This window comes from Urocitellus parryii, chromosome 8, assembly GCF_045843805.1.
Source record: "Urocitellus parryii isolate mUroPar1 chromosome 8, mUroPar1.hap1, whole genome shotgun sequence".
Taxonomy (NCBI): Eukaryota; Metazoa; Chordata; class Mammalia; order Rodentia; family Sciuridae; genus Urocitellus; species Urocitellus parryii.
The window spans coordinates 2405748-2429313 of record NC_135538.1 but is presented as its reverse complement, the minus strand read 5'-3'; the positions used below and the strand labels follow the sequence as shown (position 1 = coordinate 2429313).

Genomic DNA, 23566 nt, shown 5'->3' with positions numbered 1-23566 from the left:
CTTCCTTGTCTTAGACCTCCCATCTCTCCTCCCTCTCCTGCTCCCACTCCTTACTCACAGCTTGAACACAGCTGCCCAGACCTGAGAGAGCGTGGGGCAGAGGAAGGAAGCCGTCCATTTGCATGCCATTCCCAGGACCCCTCCCTCTCTTTCAGGTCTTTGGTGGACAGCACTCTCTGGAGTGTGACCAGTGATGAGGAAGCAGCCCAGCTTGGACACACTGCTCTACCTGGCCTCCTGCAGAGTGGCGCCTGCAGTCCTCCAGCAACGCTTCTGGCGTCACATTTGATAAAGCTGCTGACGTGTGGCCAGCCGCACTGCTGCCCATGCCATCCAGAGGCAGGCACACAGGAGCTGGGCAGTGCTCTGAGCGTCATTAAGACTTCAGTGTGCTCATCTAACTGGTCACATCTGTGTACCCTGACCCCCTGGGTGGCACTGGCTTGCAAGCCACGTTGGTAAAGTGTGTTTAATAAAGGCAATTCTTGGTGTCCTGAAATTGGAAGTCAGGAGAGTTGAATGGGCAGACCCTCCCAGGTCATGAATTTCCCTTTTCTGGGGTCCTGTCAGTCTTCAGGGTTTCTCTCTGAATGCCTGGGAGATGATCTGGGACCACGGCAGATTGATGCTGGATTTGTACTGTGAAGTACCCTCAGTGGAGGAACAGTGACCTGGAAATGGAAATCACCACGTTCCTAAGGGATAATTCTGGCAGTACAAGGGCGACACACTGGGACACACTGCCTTTCTGGGGCTCAGGACCTGGCACCTGCTGCTTCGCTCCCACAATGCCCTGGTCTCCCTAGGCTGCCCTCCATCCCACTCAGCCCTGCTGAACTCTGCAGAGGGTCTCCTGGACCACTGGTCCAAACTTGATCCCTGTCCCACTGTGCAAACTTCCCAGATGGTGGGACTTTTCTCCCTGGTACTTTTTGCTATCTGAGATGGTGACATTTTTCCCTGTAAACTTGATTTTATTTTCTCCTCCCCACTAGGACATGAAGGGCCTGTCCTCAGCAGACCTTCACAGAATGGACAGACTACAGGTGAGGTCTCAGCACCTGTGGGTGTTGGGTGTCCCACAACAGGTCTGCATGTTTGATCACCTGGAGTCCCATGCCCAGGAGGACCCCCAGGACACAGCTGTGCTGCCCAGCAGCTTCCTGGACAGACTGTGTGTGTGGTGCTCACCTTGGGTGTCTGGGCTCTGCCCTTCTCTGGGCCACGTCTACCCACACGGAGACCATTTCTGAGGCCCTGCCCCCACCTCCATCGGGACAGCTCCCATGAACCAAGCTCTGCCTTAAAGCCAGACCAACAGCCTGCATGTGTTCCCCATGGCTGCTGTGACAAATCACCCCAACTGCAGCACACATTCACCCTCTCACATGCCACAGGGCAGGTGTCTCAGATGCACTCCACAGGGGCCACGGGCTGGCTTCTGCAAGCTCGGGGGGAATCCATGTCCTTGCTGTCTCAGCTCTGTAGCCACCTGTGCTCCTGGCGAGTGCCCCTCCTCCATCACTACAGGCTCTGCTTCCGGCAACCTCCCCACCCAGAGGCCCACGTCCGCAGCCTCCTCCTGCAAGGACACCAGTGATGACACTGAGGGCCAGGATCACCTCCCCATCTCGAGACCCTTGACTTGATCACTTCGGCACAGCCCCTCAGAGTCATAGCCACAGGTCCCAGGGATGAGGTTGAGGCTGCCTCAGGGGGTCGCTAGCCAGCCTTCCCACCCACCAGGGATATCATCGACAAACCAAGGCACCTGTGGGTCCATCCCATGACACTGGCTGGGACTCTGGAGGCTCTAGGAGGACAGGTGCTGGATGTGGGGGACAACAGGCAGCCCTACAATCACAGGAAGCCCTGCAGCCCAGCCCCACTAGCCTACCTCATTTCCTGACATGGAAATGCCAGCAGGAAACACGGCATTGTTCATTAGCGCCCTGTGTCAGAACATCAGTTCTCACAAATTAACGACCCATCTTAGCAGATTAATCCGACCAGGTGGCAAGCACACATCTGCCCCTGGGGTTGAACCTTGTGATCCTTCCACAAATACGGTGAAAACTCTTCCCCTCACCACTTGCCTTCCAGGCCACTGCTGAGCAATGAGCACAACATGTGGCCAGGGGCTGCCAAGTGAAAAGGAAACCAGGAGAAAGTGGATTTGGCAAAGGGAGGAGAAGGAAAGTACTAGAAGGTTCTGAAGATGTCAGATACACCACCACGCCACCTCTTTTGAGTCCAGAGAAGCACTGGATGGAGGTCAGGAGAAGCATCCAGAGCCTGTTGGCGCGAACAGCTGACCACCTGGCACTGTACCAAGCATGCCTTTCCTGCCTACAGCGTGACTCATGTACACCAGGTCTCCTCTGCTCAGCCAGGCAAGTGACAGTAACAGGCACTGGATGTGAAGCTCCAGACCTGCACAGCAAATGCCTCCCGTCTCCCTTGCTTGCTGTCTGCTTTCCTGGACACTCTCTGAGACCCATCACGGTGCCCACAGGGAAGCTGTGGGTTCCAGAGGGGGAGACACACAGCCACACACAGGTACAATGCTGGTTATGGAGACGTGGTTGCCCTTCAGCTGGCCTTTGGTCCACAGCACCAGATTCTTGTCCACTCTCTGATGGACAAACAGGCTCCACTGCCTCTGGGAGACACCGCTGTGCACACACGCACACACCCAGGTTCCTCAGGGGTCATTCTCACCAATGTAGTGCAGCTTCAAAGAGCACTCTTTTAAATGGCTGAGCCAAATAAGACTGGATGCTGTGCCAGGCTTCTGTCCCTCACACGGGGCCAGGAGACAGCGACAGAGTTTGATCACAGCAACCTAGCCTGCCACACTGGCCCTTGCTGGGTGCCTGCCAGCCCGTCGGCTTTACGGCTGCCCCAACTCCATAAGGCAGGCCTTACATCTGTTGGCAGAGAGGGAACTGAGCCTCGGCAACTGGTGGAGCGAGGACTCAAAGCGTGGGGTCTGGACACAGAGAGCCTGGCCAGCTGCCACAGGGGCACGAGACAGAATGGGGAGATGGTTAGACCCCACTCGCCAAGCCTGCCCTACTAACCACCCCTCCCCTGCCAGGCCCTCCCGGTCAGATCACTGCTCACCAGCAACGTGTCTTCAGACACTGACAGTGCAGCTTGGGACAGCTCCCGGCAGGTGCATGGACCACTTTGTATGGGCTGGGTGCCACCAGGTGCCTGAGATGTGAGGATGAATGTACTTCCCTGACTTCAGGGCACTTCGTGGCATGAGTGACAGGCAACCCTGGGGGTTACTGGGTGGTATGGTGGGGCAGACGAAGGGCAGCAGTTGGACTAGGGCTGAGAGGAGGACAAGGCTGGCAGGTCAGTGTCACTGGTGGGGAGAAGCTCTGTGTGGCCTCCCCCTGGCTGGTCCTGTCAGGACACAGGCACAGCTCCGTAATTCCCAGGGCGATCAGGCAGATGTCCACCATAGGTGGACATAGGTGTGAGCTCTATCAGACAAGGGAGGGTCTCAGATCACACCTCCTCTCCCCCTCATGCACACACAGAGCAGCCACGGCGGTTCACTTTAGCAAATCACCCGGACTGGCCTACTTCAATTCCCGGGGTTCTACTGTTATGAACTTCGCACCCCAGAGTGTCAAAGGACAAAGCGAGTTATGCTGATGAACACTTGAAGACAGGTCTAGGCATGTCCACCACTGAAGGGAGGGCACCCTGGACACGTCAGGCAGCTCTTGCACACAAGCTCCAACACATTCAACCAGTTCCAACTTGTTCACTTCTCTGTTGGCTGGAGTCCACAAGGACTCGATGGAGTCACATGTCAAAGCTCGCGTGTTCTCTTTTATGCTAAGGTCCATAATCTTTTTGTGCCATTTCTGGGGCTCTCCGGGAGGAAGGCAGCTGGCTCTAACTGCTACATCAACTCCAGCAGCCCATCTGTCCTGTCCTCTGAGGTGATGACAAACCAAGAATCAAGAAGAACAAGGTGGCCTAAAAATCAATGCTCTCCTCTGTTTTGTCCATTTTCTTTCTTTTATGTCATCTTCAAAGTCAACCAGCCAACCAGAGTCCCTTTAGCAAGTTACAAGCAAGTCCCTTATGCACCTTGGCAAGTGGGCCAGGTGGGCTGTGGGGACATAGTCACCCATGCAGCTCAGTTTCTCCCTTTCACAGGGAGCTCCTGGCTGCAGGTGCTCTAGGGAGCTGGCAGCCAGGTGACAGGAGTCTGATAGCTACAGCGGCCTGCAGAGCCCCTCCGATGGTGGCACTGCCCACACCCATCCCGTCTTCTCTCACAAGGCCTCCGAGCAGCCTCTCCACCATCAGACAGGAAGCATTCTTGCTTTTCATGCTTAGGGCATTGTGTGCAGATACCAGGGATGTAAAAACACACATGCAAGGTAGTGGTCAACCGGCCTTGGCTCCTGAAAGAATGCACTTCCACTGAGCTGTGAGCTGCTCTCTCTACCAGAACCATTACCAAATAAGGCCTTCAAAGGAAAGGCCCCCTCCCTTTCTCTTGTAAACGCTGCTGCCAGGTCTAACAAGGAAGATCTGCAGGCCCAGGGGCCACAGGCAGGATGTGTGGCTGGGACATCTTGAAGCCAAGAACCTAAAGGCTGCTGGACCACTCTCCACAGCAGGTCCCAGACTTGCACTTGGGCTACTGTTGGCACAGAATGCAGAGTGTGGACCCGGGCGTGGGTCAGCAGTATGCTACCAGCCCCACTAGGGCCCCTGCCTTGTCCACCAGAGGAAGCACACTACCCTCCACTCCCTTTCTGAATCCTGTTGATTTCAAAGAGGAGAAACATAGCCACCAGGAAGCCGATCCTGCTCTCCAGGCTGGATCAGTTCCACCAGTGTTTCAGCTTCCATCCCTCCAGCTTGGTCATTCCACGCTAGCCCAGAGCACACAGGGCCGGCACCAGAATCAGCGTGAACTCACTTCTGATTTACAAGAGCTGCTGTTTCCAAGGATTATATTCAAAAAAGACAGCAGAATAATCAAACCTGACTTCATTCTAAGTAACCTTAGCAGAACCGTATTCTAGGAAAGCTGGCTCTGTGGTGTCAGTACTAATATGAAAAAGATATGCACCCAAAATGGGTGAGGGAAAGGAGGCTAGCAAGAGAGGAGAAACTTCAGTGTCGCAGAACCTTCTACAGAGGACCAGCCAGTTATGTTGGTGTCACCCAGGCGCTTGGCGCAGCTCACCCCTGAGAGGTGTATTTGCTTTCCAAATATCTGAGAGCTCAAGGACCACCATTACTATGGGGAGCAGGGGGCAGCAGGTGCTCAAAAGGATGCCATGATCGGCAGATGGCAAGGAGCTGAGGGAGGTGTGAGGTAGGTAGCTAGGGAGGAGGAAGCCAGGAGCCTGGGCATACCATGGCAGGGTGGGACTCAGTGTAGGACAGGGAGGAGGGACAGGACCTGGCCTCACGGGTGCAGGGCCCTTCCTCCAGTGTTGAAAGAACAGCCCACTGAGTTGCTGCAAACCAAAACTCACGGACAGACTGGTGGCTGCTGGAATCCCTCAGTGCTCCCTGATCAGTGAGGCTCTCAGGACTTCCTTTAGTGGACCTTGAGAAATCATACAAACGCCCTCGCGGGCACAGGCACACGTCCTGGCTGGTCCGAAACCATGCTTCTTGCCTGCTTGGTAACACATCTTAGGTGTCAGGTGACATGTTAATCGGCCGTACCCTGGTGTGCGGCTTTCGTGCGTGATCATGGCTACACTGCCATCCCACCTACCGCTTCAGCTAAGCGCTGCAGAAATGGCTTCTTACATGGTGTGAATCAGACATGATTGACAGTATTTATACACCATGTATGTGTGCTGGCCCATGTGTCTGATTGAATCTCACTGGAGCTGCCAGGCTGTCTGTTGATAACATCTATGTCTTTGAATTCAACTCAATAGCTTTTACAAGTGAAAACACATCAGCAAGCACAGAATCCTAGGGAAAAACACAAGGAAATATGACCCCACGCACCCAGGAAGGAAGCGACTAGAGGTGGAGGACACCTCTAGTCTTAGACCAGCTCTGCCTTTTGAACAGGAGTCTTGGAACAGAGGTCGAAGAGCATCTCTGCCTTAACTCCTGGCTGCCAACTTCACATCACACCAAAGAAACCCTCATCCTCGGTACCTCACAGCAAAGAGCCCTCTCCACAGCCGCTCAGAATGGTGCACACTGCTTGATGTGTGCTCCTGCCTTCAGCTTCTCTGCCCACCTGCCTCCCTGAAGCCAGAGGCCCCAGAGGCAGCTGCAGAGTTCGCTCCTCTCCGACCCACGCACCAATCTCTCCATCTGAGAAAGTTTGCACCCTGCACTCAAGAAACAGCGACCCCTTTGGGCAACTGTGAGGTCGGATAGGTGGGCAGATGTTCCACTTTTATTTAGTTCTTGCATGTCACCCTTCTACTTCTGAGCACAGGAAAAGCAGACCAGGTCATCCTTCCCAAGCTCTGCCAAAAGCCAGCACAGGGGGCCCTATGGAAAGGATGGGTAAAGGAGGCCAAGAAAGAAAAGGGGCAGAATTTTAATCATTTAGATATTTTCTCACATCTTTCTGAATAAGCAATACTACTTTGAGAAGTTTCTTAAAGTATATAATAAAATTATAAAGATAAAGTATATCACAGACACAGTAACCACAAATAAGAAATTAATTCCAGTGTCTTTAAAATAGAATAAAGGATAAATGAGGAGGAAAAGAGCAAATTTTCACTAATAAGGACAATTATTTGTGGTCTTCTCTGATTCTTTTTCTCTTCTTTCTTTTTTCCGTTGGTTGTTAGAAAATCCAATAGAACCAGAATTAACAGAATTTCTTTGGGTGCATTTTTAGAGAGTACCTGAAAATGACTTAATTAGAAACGGTGTTCCTGGAAACCACCCAGGTCTGGGAGGAAGGTCTACCGACCAAGCTGAGCTGGCAAACTCTGCAGGAGCGCTTTCTGCCCTGGCTGGAGCCAGCACTGCTCCCACGTGTGCCTCGAGTCCCTTGTCATTCACATCATGAGAATATCACACCTTCCCTAAAAAGGGAATAAGCAGTGAGGACACATTCATGTGAACATGAAGACTTTTGATGACCCTGACCACTGGAAACAGAAGTAACTGGCAACTGACCCAATGACACCATCTCAACCCAATGAGGCTGCAAAGCTCACAGCACTTACCAAGAGCAGTTTCCTACTGAGTCGTTGCCCTCCGTTGCTAAGTGTTAAGTTCACTAAAAGTACAGATCATATTTTTTATCCCAATTGGTTAGCACAGTGCACATGGGATAAGCTACAAAAATTTTTAAGTGTATGAATGATTGAGCAAACAAGTAAATGAGAGAAAGTTGTTTTCACCTCATCAGCTGGCCACTACAATATCCCAGATAGGGGCTGCATTCTGTGCTCCTCATTCACCACCAACTGTCCTCTGGTAGCAACGTCAAGAACTAGTAAAATAGTCCAGGTAACGGGTCATCAAAGTCAGCCCTCACGGGCTGGGGCTGTAGCTCAGTGGTAAAGAACTTGCCTTGCATGTGTGAGGAACTGGGTTCGATCCTCAGCATCACATAATAATAAATAAAGATACTGTGTGTCCATCTACAAATAAAACATAGATAAAAAAGAGAAAGCCCTCTGGTCTTGGCAACCTCAAACTAAATAACTCTTCCCTAAATACACTGGCCTTGTGTATCGTTCTTTTAGCAAATTAGTTGATATCTTACCTTTAGTAAAGAGTACCATTTTAATTCTCTTAAGGGAATATAAACTAGGTTTTGAAGTTTGCACACCCCACTTTCTGAGGCTTCCCTGGCGTTTGAGGAAGTTGAGGTCAGGGGATTCACTCCCACCCAGTGGTCCCAAAGCTCTCCGAGCTGGGACACAGGCCTTAGAGCATTTTCTTCCTCGATAAGCCACCCTAGGTCAGGATGAGTGACCTGCATCAGTAATGCACCCCTGAAAAACTGCAGCTGACTCATGAGGCAAACCTGTATGATAAGAAAAGAGGAGTAGTTATGCCAGCTGGGGACAGGATGTAACTCCATCTGAGCAAACCAGGCTGATCCTGTCCCATGAACAGCTTGCAGAGCATTCTGGGAGAACTGACCTTCCCCTGAGCCTGAAGGAAGGTACAGAACCATCACTCACCCAGCAGGGTGGTCACTAATGAGATGATACCATCACAAGCTTGGGTTCACACAGAATCAGCACACATTGAACAATATAAAAAACATCAATAAGCACAGGAAAGATTTTTTTCAATGTCATTAGCTAACAACTGTTGACTGAGCGATTTTATCATCCAGATTCTGAGTTAAGCCTTTACATATGGTCACTCAATAATCCCCAATGATGTAGGAACTATTACCAATTCCACTGCACAGTGGACAAAGAGATTTACTTTGCTAACTGCCCAGTTGGCAAAAGGGAGAGTGAGGATTTAATTAGTACATCTGATCAAATTCACCTAGAACTTTCTAACTTGCAGAAAAGATTTTCCAGAAAAACTTTAGTTATAGACACATTCCAAAATAGCCCATGGAGTAGCTTCAATTTTAAAGGACAGTAACTTCCTTTTTAAGAATAGCCCCTCCACACCTCATTAGCACACAGCAAACTCCAGTAACCATACAGCCCTAGTGGCTAAATGCAACCACAGCACCAGCTCCTACATGAAGAGCACCCTTTAAAACATGTCAGGGGCAGAGGTGACTCATTCTGCCTCTCTGGGCCTCAGCTCCTTGTCTACACAATGGACTCTGAGTTAGGCCATGGGTACAGCTGAGTGCTGTTATTCCTAGGTAATGCCACCAATGCCCTGGGATCAGAGCTTCTAGGAGTCTCACTGGCACTGAGAGCCGATATTCTCATAGGACATGCCCACGGAAGCCCATGCCAGGTACCCAACTTCCTTTAGAAATCTCTAGAACTATGAATTGTCAGGCCATCCCACTGGGTTCAATGCTGATGCGTGACAAAACGTTTAAGTGAATTTCATTTTAAGCTGTAATCCATAAACAGTTTCCAAATATGACTAAGTAACCTGACTTACACATCATGGGGTTTAACAAATGTTGTGTTCTAGAAGTAAAATTAATTTTAAAAGATAGTGTGAAATCATCAGCACTGGCTCCCTCCTGAAAGCTTTTTAACAAAGATGATGTGACTCCCAACTTCCAGTAACTACTGTTAATTTACTGTTTATATCACTTGGCTCTGAATTGCAAAAACAAATTTTAAAAAATTTCAAAATCTCTATGTATACTTAAAAATACAGTTCTACTGAAACAATTTAAAGGTTTTTTTAATTATAATGAGATATTCTTTTCATTCATCCCAACAGAGGAAATAAGTATTGTCTTTATGTCCTATTTCTCATCTTCAAACTATTGACACTTCCCCTACTAAGTTTGACATTTTTCAATAAGTGCTTCTTGGCCTATAACCAGATGCCAATACACAATCAGATGGGCAGTTTCTCTGGAAAAGCATGGGAAGGTGTGGGGGAGGGGTGGGTATGGAACCTACTGGCAAGACATGCAGACACTTAGGAGATTCCACACTAGGTAGAAATGCCCTGAGGCCAGGACTTCTATGTCAGGTATTGTTGGATCTGCAGTCCCCAGAAACAGCCATGACCCATAGCAGGTTCTCAATAAACATTTGCAGAATGAATGTTTTAGCAAGTTTCTAACGAAACTCTCAACTTCTCAGGGTCTTCTCCATTTAGCCATAGAACAAGGACAGCAGAAAATGATACCTGTGTCCAGTGACCAAACTGGTGAATGCATTTGTGAAAAACAACACTGAATCAGTATCAACCATCTTCATTAGTCCTTCTCTTGAGAATCCAGCACAGAACCTGGTGTGGAGGAGTGCTCTGGTGATGTGCCGATAGAAACGCATTCCTTGACAGTCTCTTCCACCTGACGCATACCTGACAATTTATGTATGTTTTCCAGAAATTTTATTTTCACATGAAAGAAACCTCTTTCCACCCGCAAACTTGCCTCCCACTGTACCTTTGGAGGCCCTTTCACAAACAGTTCTCCCAGTGAACCCTAACACCCAGGGACACCACACACAGGTTTGCTGAGCCTCCAAGGGTTGTGGGAGTCTCCTGCATGACACCTGGAGTTTGCCCGCACAGCTGTCTCCCCTGTCAGGGCCAGTAAGTGGAAGGAGACAGGAAGCAGCATGATAAAGTTGGAATTAGGATGAAATAGGAAATAATAACATACTTGGTATACAGGGAAATACTGCTCTGAGTTTCTCTTCTTGTCAACTAGATTTGTAGAGTGCCCAAGTCCCAGAAAAATGAACTTTTGCTTAATTTGTCTCAAGGTTAGATTTAAAGCAACTCTTTCTCCATTACTAGATTAATTACTAGTTTTATTTGTCCAAGTTCAACATTTCACCCTCAGATTCCATCTAGCACTTCCAATTGTGATCTAGAGATACTGCAACAGAAACTTTTCCCAACAATTCCCTGCTGGTTTCATGACAATTCCCGAGGTTTGCTTAAAGATCTCTTTAATTGCTGCAGAATTCTTGCCTGTGTCTTATGTCACGGCAGCAGGGACAAAGAAACCCAAGATGAAATGTGTGACACTGTTCCAAATGAAACTAAAATACCTCCCAAACCCCACCTGGGCCAGCCCTGAGGCAAAGGGGGGGGGGTAACCCCAGATAAAATCTCCAACTGGTACTGTCACTGTCAGCCCCCATCACAACGCCTCTTTCTTAAACATACTTCACCATTCTTTCATCAGTGGGTTCAACAATACGATTTGGACAATGAGATGAAGAGAACACATTTTGGTATAAAAACCACCATAAAAGAACCATCCATAGACGATTTTTGGAACACAAAGATGCCAAGATGGGACAGGCAAGAGGGCATATTTCAGTCCCCTACGTTTTCAGGACGAATCGGTAGGAAAGCCGAAGCTGCAGGGTTATTGCATCAGGCACTTCACAACTGAGCACCGTCTTGCACTGGCTGGAGTGGATGGTACCGCTGCCTTTCCCCGCTTTTTCTCAGTTCCACACTGATGGGAATACTCCAGGCATCTCTGTTAGGAGGGTGCACTTGCCTGCCTCTGGGCAGGGCTAACAAACCAGATCCACAAAGCAGCCGGCCCAGGGCAGGGCGGAGGAGGCTGTCCTCCCCGGACTTTCCAGGTGTTCCCTCTGAGCGCCCCCACACCTTGCGGCAGCCCAGCTGCCCGGACCCTCCCCTCCTCCCCCAGAGCAGCCCTGTAGCAGTGATCCTCAAATCCTACGCAGAGGCAAGGGGCAGAAATTCACTGAGGTACAGCTGGTCCCTGCAAGAGGACTCATGGTGGGAACAATTGTTATGAAGTCCCAACAATAACGTTTGGGGTCGTTCTTATTCGTTTTTAGGAAAGCTACACCAGCGTTCCAATAACTTTAACTCCCGAGCACGGTCTAGGGTGACATCCACGGGACAATGCGAAGGGCTTCCGGGTGGCCGCACGCCGGGCAGCATCCTCCACACGCCCACTCCAGGGCGCGGCGGGGAACCCGGCGACCTGCGCGCACCCGGGCGACGGCCCTTACCTCGAGCCGACTCAGGCTGGAGCTCTTGGAGCGCGACTTTTTGCGCAGGTACACCGAGAAGAACCTGCGCACCGTGAACTTCTTCATGCTCAGGTCCATCGCCCGGCGCCCAGCCGCGAGAAGCCGCAGGGCCGGCGGGCGCGCATCCCCGGAGCATCCCAAGCGCGGGCTGGGTGCGCGGGCGGGCGCGCGCAGCCGGGCAGCCCGGCGCGGCGGCCCTGGGCGCGGGCGCGGGCTGCGGGCACAAAGGGCAGGCCCCGCCGGCCACCGCGGCCGAGCCCCAGGCACTCACTCCCGCCTCGCCTCCGCCTCCTGCCCGCGAGTACCAGCTCCGGACGCCGCCCCGCCCACGGCCCCGCCCACGGCCCCGCCCGCCAACCAGCGTCCGCCGCCTCGCCACGCCCACCGCCACGCCCGCCAACCAGCGCCCGCCGCCTCGCCACGCCCACCGCCACGCCCGCCAACCGGCGCCCGCCGCCCGCCGCCCAGGCGCTCACTCTTCCTCCTCCTTTCCGGCTAGTACCAGCTCCCGACTACCCCACCCCGCCCCGCCTACCGCCACCACCACCAATCAGCGTCCGCCGCCACCGCCCAGGCGCTCCCCACTCGGCCTCCCCCGGCTCCTTCCCTCCGAAAACTCGGTGCGGCCCCGCCTCCACGACGCCCCGCCCACCGACCAATCAGCGCGCGCGATCGTCACATGCCTAACGACCCGACTCTCCTGCTCTCCAGCTCTGGGCTAGTCGGGCTGGTGCTGATGCTTAGGAGCTGCTCTTTCGCCTGTCCTGCTCATGGCCTTGCTGGGCCTTTTCTGTCCTAGGGTGTCATTATTATGATTTTTTCCCTTAAAACATCCATGACATTTTGACATCATGCCTTTCTCAGCCCAGCAAAACTTTAATGGTCAATGAACAGCCCTCTAGAAAACCCCACCACTAGCTCTGAACTCTCCACCTCTCCTCGCTGCCCACGGGTCCACGACAGCCAAGCAGCCCCGGACTGGGAACCGTGCTCCTACCAGAGGAATTGGAATCAGAGCCCTTGAAATCAGCTGCCTTTCTCCTGCTGGTGATGAAAACGGGTGCTTCACGTGGTGGGTGGGGGGACATGGCCGCCGGCTGGAGAAGCCTCCCCTGCCAGCGCTGGAGAACAAAGACTCGCATCCGCTCTCCGTTACCTCCTGTCTATATATAGAAAATTATTCAAACGAATGACTTATCAAACCCTGCATAGGGAATATCCTGAGACACGGTGACCTGGGTCTCAGGGCAAAGGCTCTCAGAGGCCGGCTACTGACTGCAAGACTGCATGAGTTTGCTTTAAAAGAAAACAAGCTCCCTTCGTCCCAACATATTCAAAAAGGCTGCAGGCAGTCCCAGATAGATCTTGTGCTCATAACTCTGGGCAGCCTGCTGTTTTCCTCTTGTGCAATACCCAAGCATTGAGTTCATGTTTAAAAATAGGTGGAAACAAAATGCATTGACATACTACCATCACCTGCAAAATATATATGTGTGTGTGTGTGTGTGTGTGTGTGTGTGTGTGTTGGCAAGTATTCCCTCTTTGCAATGCAAATTGGAAAAACATCCACATGGCCTTTTATTCCCTCAGCTGAATGAAATGTTGCATTAACACCTGCAATAGGCTAAAGAGATTGGAATGTCTCCAAATAAGAACTTGTAAGTTCATGCTGTGTCTGGATGGAGGCGAGGTCAGATACACTCTCTAGGTTTACTGAGAATCAACATTTTAATGACTGCTGCCAGGCTCTGTAGTGGAGAGCAGAAGAGTCACATCAGGATTGACTCCCTTTCCCAATGAGCTTGGGCAGTTTTGTGCTGTGTTCCCACTGCTCATCCCTAAGATGAAAAGATAAATAAAATCCCACTATACCTCCCTTTCCTGGGTTACTGTGAGGCTTATGCAAGATAATGGATAAAGTGTTTTTTGCAGATTAAAATGTGAAATTGAGTTTTTAATATTAAAATGTCTATAATGCATATTTTTCTCTAAAAACAACAGAACTGTTGATCCCCACAGAGAAATCCTTAATGGTCTCTTTCTGCTTCTGAAGTCAGTGTGCCAGTGAAATGTCTATGAAAGTCGGTTTCTGGCTTCTTCCCTTAGATTCCTGTGGAAGGGCAATTATCTACATTTTCAGAACCAGCTTCTTGCCCCCTATATCCTGCTGGGACCACTCAGGTGTCCTGACTCTAAGGAAGTACATACACAGTCTAGGCCATCCCACATTGCTGCTCTGGCACAGGAAGTAGCAGATGGACCTTAGGCTTGTCACAGTGGGAAAGCTGGCAAAAATTCTCCAACAGGAGAACAGGATGCCAACCAGCCTAATTCTAAGCACCCTGCTCAGTACTGCAGAAGCTCTTGGGCCATCAGAAAGCAATACCACGCTCTTGAAAGGAAATATCTTATGGGACATTCACGATTACCCCAAATTTAAGTCCTACAAAACTGTCCTATCAAATTCAGAAAATCAAAGGAAAATAAAATCAAACCCTGCACAGGGTTTGATTTCCAGTTGTGGAAATCATTGCTAAAACAAGTCTGCTTGCTTTTGTCAGTTCCCTGATAAAACATGGGCATACCAAAATCTCTAGCTATCATTTAACAGTACTTCACATGCTGATATAATAAAATCCTCCAGACCACCAAGTCTGGGTAGGTATCAGAGCCCACTCTAAACTGAATCCAAACGATCCTTCTCAAATACCAGAACAGAAAGGCAAAGTTAACAAAGGATGGAACCCAGATGATGGAATGGGAGAGGACTGGGGAGACCTCCGTGTGTCCCTAATTTTTCTCTGACTTAAGCACAGTAAGTCAGGAACCGAATTCCAGGCTATTGATACTTTTAAGAGACAGCCTGATGGGCTAGCATGCATTCAATGCAACTCAGCCGCTGGTTATTGACCACCTACCACACCTGGCACAGCAGTCAGCTTTAGGGATACAAGATGATCACAACATGCCCCCAAACTTGCAAAGTCGTGGAGGAGAAGGTAAGCAGATACACTTGGTGCAGTTTTTATGTAACATGAAAGAAATATGTAAGAAAAGTCTCCTGAACAGAGATGAAGAGCACTCAGTTCTAACTGGGAAAAGCATGAAGGAAATTGCCTTTAGTCTGGCTTCTGGGAGATAAGGAAGCATTTTCATGGGCAGATAAGAAGAGGCCCTTCTCCCCACTTTAGACAGGTGCAGTTTGTGGACAAGGTCAGCACGCTCCCTGCATTTTTCTGTTCTCAGGGAACCTGACAAGAGTATGGTATTACTTTCTGATGGTCCAAGAGCTTCTGATGAGTCCAGTTCCACCAAATGCCCAAACAGTCATGTGTACTACTGAGATGTCCAAACTTCTAAAACCCATTTATTTTCACAATACATTTCTAATGAGACACTGAATTATACTTCAGGTCACCATTTACTTGTATTAAAATTAAAGAAAAAATTCTGTGTTCATTAGGATCAAGTTTTGCATGTTGCTGGGCCCACAGCAGCTAAATTCACCAGGGTTGTCGGTAGGAATCACGCTTTTACAGAGAGCTCTGTGATGAAAAAGTCTTTCTACCAGATGCTCCAGAGACTATACAGAGTCAGACAAGGGAGCCAGCCGCCTCACCAGGGTGCATGCCAAAGACTTCTTGTGTCTGTCACAGGTTTAGCCAAAGATTCCTTTTGTGCATCCCTAAGCATATGGAGCACAGGTCCTTGTCCTTGGTAGCAGGACTACAGGGGAGCAGCCTAGGATTAGGCCCATCTAACCCAGGCCCTCTTCTAAGCTGGGTCCCTGTGCATATAAAATGTCATGACTTGGGCACTTCCTAAAGGCCAGCTCTTATCCTTGCTCAGGACACACAGAGATGATAATTCTGGCGACTTTCTCAAAGTAGCTGTGTGTCTCTAGATGCAAGATCCTAACAGACTATCAGCTTGGGGCATATTAACAGCCGTGATGTCTTAGCAAGGGGCTTGGAGGTCTCAGGAAAGGGACTTCTGGTAGGTGTCTGTCTTGGTTTCTGAGCTTATTCTGACCCTTCACCCACAGGATGCTGCTTTCTGGTCTTGTTTCCATATCCAGGAAACAACAGAGCCCTGCCAAAATGACTAAGGCCACCGAGTTCAACAGTGGAACATCTCTGAGCATACTCATAATGGAATAAGAAAGTCTTGATGACCCGAAAGTCTTCAAAACATTGGAAATAAAGCTACAGTGGCACCATGTCAGGCAATGCCATTTACGTTTCTGACCAGAGGGCCTCAGTTTCCAGGTGGGGGGGGGAGAGCAAAATCGGCAGGGCCAGGTATTCTTGACCATAGTTACTGGATTTACACCAGACTTACAAAGGAGATCTGTTCTGGGTTCCAAGCTGTGAAGCCCTCAGGGTTTGGGCTCCATCCACCTGCCTGGCCCACCAAATCAACTCTGATTTCTATCGATTTTTAATATCCTATCTCTGTATTCCAGATCATTCAAACACCGAATTTGGTAGCTAAAATCCATTTAAAAAGCAAGGGACATATAGGGATGCCAACTATGGTGTCTTCTTTGAAAACACAGATACTTTCACTGCCTCTGTCAGTGGGGCATACCCAGGCTCCAGAACCTTCCTTGGTGTCTAGCAGACACAGCTAGAGTCGGACCTCCCAAAAGGCGAGAAGAGAGGGAACTGTTGTACTCCAGTGAAAACTTTTTCCTTTCAGACAGAGGGAAATCTCAGAGATAATGGGAACAGGCAGTGGGATAAAAGGCAGAGACTGCAGAGAGAGAGAGAGAGAGGGAGGCAGATCTGCAAACCCATCGGCACACCCCCAGGTGACCTGTGTCCTGGGCAGGTGTGAACCCTGGAGGCAAAGCCAACTGAACTCGGAGAGAGGCACAGATTGGAATCCAGACAGAGGGAATGGGGCGGTGGGGACGGAGCGAGAGCAGGTGAGAACACAGGGCCACGGGCCAGGACAGGGCACGGTGTTGCTCATCACCACAGCCATCGTGCTGCGAGTCGGGCCTCTGGGACTTGCTCATTCAGAGTTTGCACCCCGGAACCAGCCTCTTCCCCTCACCCAACCCCAGCCTCCCGCTGCCACCATCCTGCTTCTCTAAGTTGACTTTCAGATCCTGTGTGAAGTGGGGTTGTGCAGCCTGTGTCTCTGAGCCCGGAACCTCCAGGCTCATCTGTGCTGTCAAGTGACGGCCATGTTAGCTGGCTTGATTGATTGCTGGGAATTGTCGCCTAGGCGTACTTACATCAAAACACCACCTCGCATGCCTTAAATAAATACACCTGGGATCCGTCAAGCGCATCTCAACAAAGGGGAGAAATACAAAGAGTGAATCAGGAAGGACAAACAGAATCGACAGTGACAGTGCTGAGAATAAGAGACACAGACCAAGACACCAAGAAGGAGATCCAGAGGAAAGGAATAAAGTGACTAGGTAGCTTAAGGAGTATAGGGAAGGCAGAAATGGATGGTGTGACTCAAGGGACAGAGCTGGACAGACTCAGACACATCCTGAAATATTGTACAAAAGCCAAAACCAAACAATGATGAAACCAACATGAATATGAAATACATCTGAGAAAAGATTGTCACATTCACTGAGCGAGGGAATGAAAGTGAGGCAGAATAGGGGAGTGGGTGATGTCTAGAGCTGGTGCAGCTATGTTGGCACCACGAGGGATCCAGCTGTCATGCAAAACATGACATAGCTAAAAATTGGAAAAATTCTGGATCCATAAAACCCTTTTGAGTTGCTGTATGAACCAATTCTGAAGTCAAACTTCTTTGAGGGTTATTTCCTTGGAAAATAAGAAGTCTCTTTATGGAGCTGGGTTTTCTGTTATTTGTAGCTGAAAGAATCATAATTGATATATTGAGCAAGGCCCTTGTCAGTAGGTTTATCTAAAAATTAAATGTAGTTATTAAATCTAAATTGCATATAAATGTTTAAAGATTGTCTCAGTAAGTTATATTTATAAATTCCTGCAGTAGAAAATGCCTCGAAACTGTAAGTGCAATTGTAATGACAGCCCAGAATTACTCGTGTGAATTCCTCCACAAACTGGGCATGTGATGGTCTCTGTCTGCGCCCAGCACTGCATCCTCCCCAGGAAGGCCGCAAGCCGGTGATGAATGACCAGACACATACCTAGGCTGACTCCGTGGAAACACCAACTTTTAAGAAGGCAGACACACAGCCGCCCTCTGTGGGCTGGAGGAGCAGAGGGACTGGGAATGGCGGCTTTTCGGACCGGCAAAGTGGAGAAGGCGAGGAGAAGAGCACCTGGCACAGAGGCCTGGAGGGAAGAGCCGGGAGCCAGGCGCACTGCCTGCCCAGGGCGTGGCCCCAGGGTTGGGGTGGAAGAGAGAGTGATGTCTGATGTACACACACCGGGGATGTGGAGAGGGGTGCGAGGGGTGACCAGGAGGGGCCACCAGGGCTGCGCTTGCTCTTCAGGGAACTTCCCTGACCTCCCGGCACAGGGTAGAGAACCCAGGAAGATGGAGACAGTTTCAGGGAAGGGCTCTTGCCAGTCCTGTGGGACATGACAATGTCCCCATGAAGAGCGAAGCTGCACTGGCCGCCACAATGGGGAGGAAGAGCCACCCAGAGCCACTCGGAGAGCTCAGTGACTGAGGAAGTCCCTGCAGAGTCCAGGAAGGGCCCACAGCGGCTCCACGCCCTCCGTTCTTCCCCTCTCTCCAGAACTACGACAGAACCTCTGCTTCTTTACCCGGTGACTTGAGATGGCTTCCTATAAACCCAAGACCTCCATTCCATCCTTGACCACAGCGTGGAAAACAAAGACACGGCTGCGTGAAGTGCCATGAGAACGTGACACCTAACTCCAGATACAGGAATGTTGCTCTGTCCAAGTTCTGCATCCTTGGGCATATTTTCACACCACAAATATCTCAAGACTTAAAAAATACATAAATAATCTCTGATTATCCAGGGCTCAGCAAGACAATTAAAAAGAACAAGAAAAATGAAATTGCAATTTCAATAAGACCCACGATCAACATAAACCAATTTCAGTGCCATTCGACCAACTGACTGAGGCAAAAATTCCGTTGTGTGAAGAATTCAGCTTTGTGACTCGCTAATTATTAATCAGTTCTCTCCTGCATAAATTTGGGCATTAATTAGGAAGGAGCTACACAGGAGCCCCATGTCACCCATCACATCAACATCACTGTCCTGCGCTTGCTGCTGTGGCCTGCTGCACCTGGGAGCTCAGCAGGAAGGTGGCCCTGGGGACCTTGCCCCAGAAGATGCCACAGTCACGGGGCAGGGCTGGGTGGGAAGGGCTGGGCGGGAGCCTGCTGGCCCCTGGGAAGGGCTCTGCCCAGCTGCAAGGCAGGAAGTGACAAACATCCTACAGGAGAGGATGAGCTGCCACCTGCAAGGAGACATGCTCCCTCTCAGGAGGACATGTTGACATGCCCCAGAGTGTGATCGAGGAGTTCTCTGTGTCTGGAGTGTGTTGGGGTTGGGGACAGGGTGGAGGGCACTGACCCAAGATAAAGAGCCCTGGTGAGGTTTGAACCTGGGGATGGTGAGGAGCCCTGGGGTTAGGCAGGAGCCCACGGGTGCATCTGGCTGGCGTGTCTGGAGAGGCGGGGAGCGCTGGGTGGCGGCATCCCTGGGCTGGTCTTGCACAGACATGGCTTCTGGGGAAGCAGTCTGTGGCAGGTGCCCAGACTTGGCAGAGCTAGCGGGCAGAGCCCAAGAGAAGGGAAGGACAGTGAGGAGGCACAGGACCTGATGACTCAGTAGTTAAAGTGAAGGTTTCTTCCCTCCTAACGCACATGGGTGCAAAGTCTCACAATTCCAAGGACAGGCAGCTGTGTGCAGTGGAAAGGCAATGTGGAGCCGGGACCACGGCCTGCCCAGTGTCTGTGAGGACAAGGCGGCCCTGCCGAGGGAGGCACAGAGGCTGTTGCCAGGAAGGGGACTTGGCAGCATCGGTCCTGAGCCCTCTCCCTCCACCCACAGGCCACGAGGACACTGTCTCCCAAACTCAGACCCCAGCAATGGACTTCCCTGGGGCCTCTGGGAGTTTTGAGATGCTGGGGACCTGACTCAGATCATGAGAGTGGGCCCAGGGTGGCTGCTGCTGGAGGCTGGACCCTGAGCCAATCTGTGCTCTCAGAAGATGCACAACTTCTGCCTCAGACCAGTGGTGGCCATGGGGCAGGACCAGACTCAGAGACCCTGCCTGGAGGGAAGCAAGCTGGTCCACAGAGGGACAGGGTCGGGCTGGGCCCAGGAGGGAGGCCTGCAGGGCTGGGGCCAGCTCAATTCTTATTTTTGCCTCCATCTCTGCTCAGCTCCCGGCTCCAACTCTGAGAGGAACAACAAAGCTACTTGTCTGGGGACAGTGGCAGGCAGGGCACACGAGGTGGAGAGTGTTACAGCCTGTGGACTTCTCCAGTCTGCAGGAAGGTGGCTCCAGCAAGCGAGGGCAGGGCATCTGAGTGGGGTCCACTGAGAACAGGACATGCTCCTCCTGAGTTTCAGAGAAGGACACTGACTGCCTGTGGTCCAAGAGTGAAAGAAAATGGTATGGAACGTTCCACAGAGCAGGCCATGAGGACGTGTGCTCTGAGCTGCCCCTGGCCAGCTCCATCCCACACACAGGGGCCAAGGGTGGGGCCCAGGTCTGCCACAAGAGGTTCCACTTCACAGTTACCAGGGCCCAGGAGAAGCCCACCCACTCAAGTGGGGACCTAGCAGTCTGCATGCTTGGTGTGACCGTGGCCTCGACAACCCCCTGCCCAGGAGGAATTGTGACGGAAGGCTGGCGCTCAACAGGGGGCAAAGGGGGGGAAATACCCCTGAATATTGGTGGCCACAGGCAGCCCTTACTGGGACTGTGGCCCCAATGCACTCTCTGTGTAAAGCCAGCACCAAGAAGCCATCAGGAAAGTGAGAGGGCGTGGACTGCTCCCAGAGACCAACAGACACAATCAAAATGCTCCGGGAGGAGTCCACAGAGAATTCCTTCAGACTCCGACCCAAGGAGTGCAAGCACCTCACCACTGACCACAAACTTCACAGGGACATCAGGGCTCAGAGGTCAGGCCAGGAAGACCACAGACCCTGGATCAGACGTGGAGGCTTGAGCCCCTGGGTGGTCAGATGTTGAAGGAGGACAAAGCCTACTATGTTTAAGGAAATAAAAGCAAGAGGAAAATGGGATTAAAGACCAAGAGATGATATATGAGCCACCAAGTAGATATAAAAATGAATAAAAATGCCTCTGGAAATGAAAAGATGCAGTTTTAACACAAAGTAGATATGGCTGAGTGGAATTGAGGATTTTTGGAAGAGCAGGTTGGGTGTGCTCAGGCAGGCACTAGGCTCTGGAACATTCTACCGTGAGCTGCCTGTATGGAGGACAGGTCCTGGACAGAAGGTGTCCTCGTTGGATTTCAGTGTGCATGTTCTGAGGATCCTGCCATCCAACCTTCCCGAAGTCCTCTTGAGTCTAAGGACAATAGTTCTCAGCAGGCTCCCCCAGGGACAGTGGGTGACACCTGGAGTCCTGGCTGGTTGTCACCTCTGGTAGGCTGAGACCAAGGGCACTGCAGAACATCCTGTGGTGCATGGGACAGGCCCCCAAAGAGTCATCCCCTAGGGACCTTCACAGTCTCTTCTCTTCTGCTCAGTTTTTCTGTGAATCTAAAACCAGTCTACTTTTTTAGAAAGTTGAAAGGCTGATAAACTCGGCTCTATGGGCTGAGGAGGGGACAGGAGACACCCATGCACTTCCTCACAGTGTCACCTAAAAAAATGTCGATTCCACCAGGTAAGCAGCACGCAGAATCACTTCACAGAGGACGTGCTCAGCACAGTCGTTTGTAGAGCTCCTCCGGCCTCACACAGAAACCAGTGAGACTCCTGGGAAGGAAGCAAACTCGCAGGTTCTAGAACCTCCATCTGAAGCCTCCCTCCCGGAACCAGGGGGAATTATCCTGCATGTCCCTGGCTTTTTTGTTCCCTGTATCTGACCCGTCGTGTCCACAGTGAGTTGGTTTTTAAGAGTGTTCACATCTCTCTTTCTAACCACCCCTGCTGTTGGAAACCGTCTTCCTGCCTATGGTGATCACTGGCTGAATTTCCCCACCCACCTGGGATTCTGCCACCAAAGCCATCTTCCTAGCAGCACTTCTGGGCCAGTCACCTGGTGTCCCCAGAGCTCCCCAAGCCTTCCTGTCAAGATGCACAGGTGTCCTAAGTGCAGACAAGCTGTCTCCTGTCCACCATGAGCAGGCCTGGCCTCCACTTGGGACATCCTTCCCGCCCTCCCCATCTCGGTCTCTGGCCTGTCTCAGGGTTGCTTTCAGGAGGCTGGGCAGACCCTCTGTCCCACAGCCTATTTAGAAGGATTTTGCTCTGATTGCTTTCAGGCCATGCTGGCTGGGAAGGGCCTGTATTGTCATTCCATCTCCATGTCACAGTGGCCTGTTAAAGAGACTCAAGCCACCCCCTGTGCACTGAAGAGACTGAGTCCAGGGCATCAGCTGGTGGAGTCAGAGGGGATTTTTCTCATCAACCCAAGTTTGTGCATAAGTTATAGAGGAAGTTTGAGAGGAAGGGAGTTAGCCGGAAAGAGGAAACAGGCTAAAACTATAGCAGGAAGGATTTCTGTAACTTAAAAAAGAAAAAAAATCATAACCAAGAAGTGTCTCAAACCTGGAATGGGTTCAAAGGAAAATGTAAAATCCTTGCTAGGTTTTTTTTTTTTAAGAACTTTTCATCACTTGAAAACATTTCACAGACATCTGTGGCCCTCTGGGCATCGAGGTGTACGTCAGAGAAGGGAACGGGGCAAACACAGAAGAAGCCCTCAGAAACCTGGGCACAGGGCAGAAGCTCGGAGGTGGGCAGCCCCTGGGGGGCTCAAGGACCAAGGAGGACGTGGGCTCTTGGGGTGGGGCATCCGGGCCACACCTGGATGGCACTTGCGGTCAGCCTTCCTGGGACTTAGAATGGGCAGGACACAGGAGCCTCCCTCCTGCTGACCCACAAGTGAGCGGGGGAACCGCTTCACACCCAGAGGGAGGCCAGGAGGACAAGGCCAGGGTCGGCAGCACGGCCACCCTCCTGCCAGGACCTGGAGAAGGAGCCTGGGGCCCACGTGGGTGGGAGGTCAGGTCGGGCTGCCCTGGGAAGAGGAACCCACCCAGCAGACTTCAGCCTTGCCCGCTCTGAAGAGAACCTGGAAGGACCAGGGAACAGGTTCTCCTCTCAGACTTCTGTGCACAGACATGTGCCAGTCTGGAGCCAAGGTCCAAGTTACCAGTGTGGCTGAAAAGGTGCTGGCCCCAACAGGCCCTGGTCACACTAGGCCAAGCCACTTCCCAGGGCCATGCCTGCAGCCTGCAGCCTTGGTGGAGGACGGAATGGTTCCCTCCCAGCCGAGGGCAGGCTTCATCAGCACTTACTAGAACCACGAGGGGCCCAAACTCAGCGCTCCCGAGTGGAGGTGCAGTGGCCCGGTGGGTGCAGCATCCTCTGGGCCCCTGGGCGCTGCCCTCTCAGGAGCTGCAGAGTGGAGGAGGGCAGTGCAGATAGGGCTGTGCCCTGGCCTACCCTGGACTGGACAGTCCCTTGCTGTGGAAGTTCATGTCCTCCCAGTGTCCTTGAACAGCACCAGACTGATTATTTGTCTATAAGTAAGGAAAAATCAAATTCTATACCTTACATAATCTAAAAGTAGAAAGATGTAAAATAAGCCCCAAACCATCAGTGTCCACGGGCTCTTCTGGCCCTCTCTTCCCAGGGCTGTGTCCACGTGGACCTGCTCTCACCCTTCAGATATGCCAAGCTCTTCTCTCCTTCAGGCTGAGGTGCATCCCACCACCCCCATTCTGGCCACGTGGTGCCCCTCTCTTGCTCACTGAGACTCACTGAATCCTTGTCC

General features: G+C 51.3%; 1 protein-coding gene across 2 annotated transcripts in view; it reads right to left on the bottom strand.

Moving 5' to 3' along the window:
* Rps6ka2 (ribosomal protein S6 kinase A2) overlaps positions 1–23566 on the bottom strand; it is a 194381-nt gene that overhangs the window by 130059 nt on the left and 40756 nt on the right. The window contains exon 1 of one of the 2 annotated variants that reach the window (XM_026379541.2): positions 11613–11779. The exons of the other annotated variant lie outside the window; for it this stretch is intronic. Coding sequence (XP_026235326.1) covers positions 11613–11711 — 99 coding nt within the window. The 5' untranslated portion in view covers positions 11712–11779. Of the gene's footprint in view, positions 1–11612; positions 11780–23566 lie in introns of those variants that run through there. 2 annotated transcript variants of the gene reach the window in all.